This window comes from Nicrophorus vespilloides, unplaced genomic scaffold (genome assembly GCF_001412225.1).
Source record: "Nicrophorus vespilloides isolate i.1.1-1 unplaced genomic scaffold, Nicve_v1.0, whole genome shotgun sequence".
In the NCBI taxonomy this organism is placed as follows: domain Eukaryota; kingdom Metazoa; phylum Arthropoda; class Insecta; order Coleoptera; family Silphidae; genus Nicrophorus; species Nicrophorus vespilloides.
In genome coordinates, this window is record NW_017098217.1 from 1 (window position 1) to 4375 (window position 4375).

Sequence of the window (4375 nt, forward strand, 5' to 3'; positions counted from 1 at the left end):
ACGGCGTCAAGGTCGAAGACTTCCAAGTTGACAAACTGGTGACATTCTTCGATCAATACTTCACCGACATCAGCAACGCTGTTACCGTCGACGAGAAAGAATTCCAACAGAAATCTTTTGAAGTTTACGCCCGTCAATTCCGTCTGAACCACAAACCATACAACTACAAGATCCAAGTTTCCAGCGACAAGTCTGTAGATGCTTTGGTCAAGTTGTTCATTGGACCCAAATACGACGAATTCGGTCACGAAGTCGAGATGAAGCACAACTACATGAACTTCTTCGAATTGGACAGGTTCAAGTATACCCTGAAATCCGGAAAGAACGTCATCGAGCGCAACTCGCACGAGAACAAATTCTTCAACCAAGAGCATTTCACTTTCAAGACTTTGTACAACCAAGTTGAAAAGGCTTTGACCGGAGGAGAAACTTTCAAGTACCAATTACCACAGGAATACTACACCTTCCCACAAAGGCTTATGCTTCCAAGGGGTGATGTTTCTGGAAAAACTTTCCAATTCTTCGTTGTCGTCTCCCAATACGAACAACCCAAATCTGATGCTTTCTGCCATTTCTTAGTCGACACTCACTACTCCATGAGCTACCCATTGGACAGACCAATCGAATTCGAAAGCGAATTCTGGGTTCCTAACTTCTTCTGCAAGGATGTAAAGGTCTACCACGAAGAGCTCATCAACGAGAAAGAATTTACCTACAAGAAATTTTAATTGATTATTAAACTGCAATGAATATGACAATAAAGAACATACAACCTTAATACATTGTTTTTAGTAAATTTGATTCACCTACAAAGATGTAAACCTCCATTAAATATAATAATAAATTATAATTACCAATTCACAAAAACATATTGATTTAAATCCTTTTGATCAAATAAGATAAATAATATTTAACTTTTGAATATAATTGAAAATATTTAGTATTAACAAAACATTTTGTAATGTACTTTTTTTTGTTATAATATATTGGATTTTTAAATTTATGTTATATTGACGTGTATTAATGTATATCAAAAATATTCTTCTAAATTATTTATTTTTTATAGATGTTCAAAATTATATTTCTTTTGAAAATATAACATAAGTAACAGAATATTTTACAATGCAGCCACTGCATCAGAAACCAGTACTTTTACTAATCATTACTATAAAAGTCTAATAGATATAGTAGAAAAATAAATCATTGTAATTACAGCTATTCTAGAAATAAACATAAAAAATAAAACACAAAATTGTAGTTCTTTCCTTCACGTCCAATCAAAATTGAACCGTTTCTCATACGATTTAATAAAACAAATTATTAAGATATTGCATTAATTTTCATGTATTTTATACAATACATTATAGTAATTTTTGTCTATATAATGAATATGATAACATTTTCTAAAATTAACTTAGAATTCATTTGTACGTATAAACATACATATTATATTTATTATTAAATTTATAACATACCTATTTTTTCTTGTTCAACAATAAAAACCGCATAAACAAAGAACAGGACGATTTATCTATTAATAAAATGTATTTAATCTAACCTTTCACAAGAACGAAACGAAAAAAATGCTAAAATAGTTCAAATGTAAAAAAATATAAGCCTACAACATATTCTGTTCATTGTTATCATTGATGTTGTTACTTTAATTTCAGCAACTTATTTAATTTTAATTTAATTTGCCATTATCATGTCAGTTTCACAAACAAACAAATTGATAATTAAATATACGTGATTCTCTAAACCACTTTTATTCTTTGATAATAATATAAGAGATAATATTAAAGATAATGAAGAACAAATAGAAAAAATAACATATAGGTGAATGATAGTATAATAATAGGTCAATGATTATATTCTTTCTTTTGAGTATATAAACCAGGATTCTCAAGATCTTAAGCATATTCAGTGCGAATCCTGAACGATCAACATGTCTGGTGTACAATACAAAGTTGGTAAGTTTATAAAATAATACTTAAATAGCAAGAATATTTTCTATTAACATAATGTCTTTGTAAAGCTGACAAAGTCTTCCTCGAGAAGCAAAAGGACATCCTCCGTCTTTTCCAACATGTGCATCAGCCAACCTTCTTCAAGGATTTGGTCGAGGTTGCCAAGACCTTCAAATTCGAAGGACACTGGGATCAATGGAGCAAGCCTGAATATGTCAAGGAGTTCTGGCAATTCTACCAGGAAGAAGATTTCTTGAAGCAAGATGAAATCTTCTCTGTTTTCCATCCAGAGCACTTGAAGCAAGCCATTGCTCTCTTCAAGGTGTTCTACTACGCCAAGGATTTCGCTACTTTCTACAACAGCGCCGTTTGGGCTCGTCAGCACGTCAACCCAGGCATGTTCGTATATGCTCTTTCCGTTGCTGTCTTCCACTGCCAGCACACTGAGGGAATCATTTTGCCACCAATCTACGAAATCTTCCCTCACTACTTCTTCACCAGCGAAGTCATCACCAAGGCTAAGCAATACAAGCAACACTACTGGGGTACCTACGAACACGAAGTAGAGCACAAGGAAAAGTCTGGCTACGCTATTAACGCCGACTACACCAAGCACACCGAAGAATGGATGAGCTACTTCACCGAAGACATTGGCATGAACGCTTTCTACTACTACAAGAACATCTTCATGCCTTTCTGGTTGGACCACGAATGCATTAGATTCGATGCCACCAAACGCGGTGAATGGTTCCACTATTACCATAACCAAATCTTGGCTCGTTACTATTTGGAACGTTTATCCAACGGAAAGGGTAAAATCCCAACCATCAACTACGAGGAACCAACCCAATTCGAGTACTATCCAGCTCTTGCCTACTTCAATGGAAAACCATTCCCAGCCAGGCCAAAGAACGCTAAGCTCAATCTCGATGTAGAAGAAACCGACTCTTCCTTGAAACACTTCTCCTACTGCTACACCAAAGTAGAAGATTACGAAAGACGTATTCGTGAAGCCATCGATATGGGATGGGTTTACACTCCAGAAGGCAAGATCATCTATTTGTACACTCAAGAAGGTTTCGAAACTCTTGGAAAGATCGTTGAGAGCGATCCAGAATCTCCGCATGTCCGTTTCTACGGTTACTTGCAAATGGTAACTCGCCATCTTCTGGGCTACTCCCACCACGCTCTTGCTCCATCCGTATTGGAACACTTCGAGACTTCCATGCGCGACCCAATGTTCTACCAATTCTGCAAGAGGATGATGTACTTCTTCAAGAAACATCAACACCATATGGGACCATACGAGAAGCAACATCTCTTCATGCACGGTGTCAAGGTCGAAGACTTCCAAGTTGAAAAACTGGTGACCTTCTTCGATCAATACTTCACCGACATCAGCAACGCTGTTACCGTTGACGAGAAAGAATTCCAACAGAAATCTTTCGAAGTTTACGCCCGTCAATTCCGTCTGAACCACAAACCATACAACTACAAGATCCAAGTTTCCAGCGACAAGTCTGTAGATGCTTTGGTCAAGGTCTTCATTGGACCCAAATACGACGAATTCGGTCACGAAGTCGAGATGAAGCACAACTACATGAACTTCTTCGAATTGGACAGGTTCAAGTACACCCTGAAATCCGGAAAGAACGTCATCGAGCGCAACTCGCACGAGAACAAATTCTTCAACCAAGAGCATTTCACTTTCAAGACTTTGTACAACCAAGTTGAAAAGGCTTTGACCGGAGGAGAAACCTTCAAATACCAATTGCCACAGGAATACTACACTTTCCCACAAAGGCTTATGCTTCCAAGGGGTGATGTTTCCGGAAAAACTTTCCAATTCTTCGTTGTCGTCTCCCAATACGAACAACCCAAATCTGATGCTTTCTGCCATTTCTTAGTCGACACTCACTACTCCATGAGCTACCCATTGGACAGACCAATCGAATTCGAAAGCGAATTCTGGGTTCCCAACTTCTTCTCAAAGGACGTTAAGGTCTACCACGAGCAACTCAATGAAAAAGAATTTTCCTACAAAAAATTCTAATTGATTTCTAAACTGCAATGAATATGACAATAAAGCATTTATTACCTTAATATATTTTTTCATTTTAATGATTTACCAACAAACAATAAAACCTTCCTCAAATACAATAATTAACTATGATAACAATATTTAGTAGTTTTTTTTTTAAATCTTACTTCCGAAATAAATTAAATAATATGATAAATGAAATTCAACTTTTGAAATATGTTATTCAGTATTTAGAAATCATATTTTTTTTATAATAAAACAAAACTCTATAGACAAAATACCCTTATTAATTAAAATTTTATAAATTTACCTCTTTTCTTAAGAATTTCTAAATGTTTTTATAAAATTATATGTGTGTATCTATAAT

The 4375-nt window shown here is 35.5% G+C and overlaps 2 protein-coding genes across 2 annotated transcripts; both read left to right on the forward strand.

Annotated features, from left to right (window-relative positions):
• Positions 1–5: 5 nt before the first annotated feature.
• Positions 6–760, forward strand: LOC108561941 (hexamerin-like; the record flags this gene model as incomplete). The annotated part of the gene is made up of 1 exon (XM_017920096.1): positions 6–760. A coding segment is annotated over one exon (723 nt), but the record flags the coding sequence as incomplete, so codon positions are not given.
• Positions 761–1943: 1183 nt separating this feature from the next.
• LOC108561942 (allergen Cr-PI-like) lies at positions 1944–4020 on the forward strand. Its single transcript, XM_017920097.1, has 2 exons — positions 1944–1970; positions 2036–4020. The coding sequence occupies exons 1-2, from the start codon at positions 1946–1948 to the stop codon at positions 4018–4020; spliced, it is 2010 nt and encodes a 669-aa protein (XP_017775586.1). The 5' UTR covers positions 1944–1945.
• Positions 4021–4375: the final 355 nt, after the last annotated feature.

What these genes read in the sequence shown, in the direction of transcription:
- LOC108561942 (XM_017920097.1), top strand. Translation starts at nt 1,946, where the DNA reads ATGTCTGGTGTACAATACAAAGTTG. An exon ending in TGGTGTACAATACAAAGTTG is followed by an intron (nt 1,971 to 2,035) that starts GTAAGTTTATAA and finishes GTCTTTGTAAAG; the next exon opens with CTGACAAAGTCTTCCTCGAG.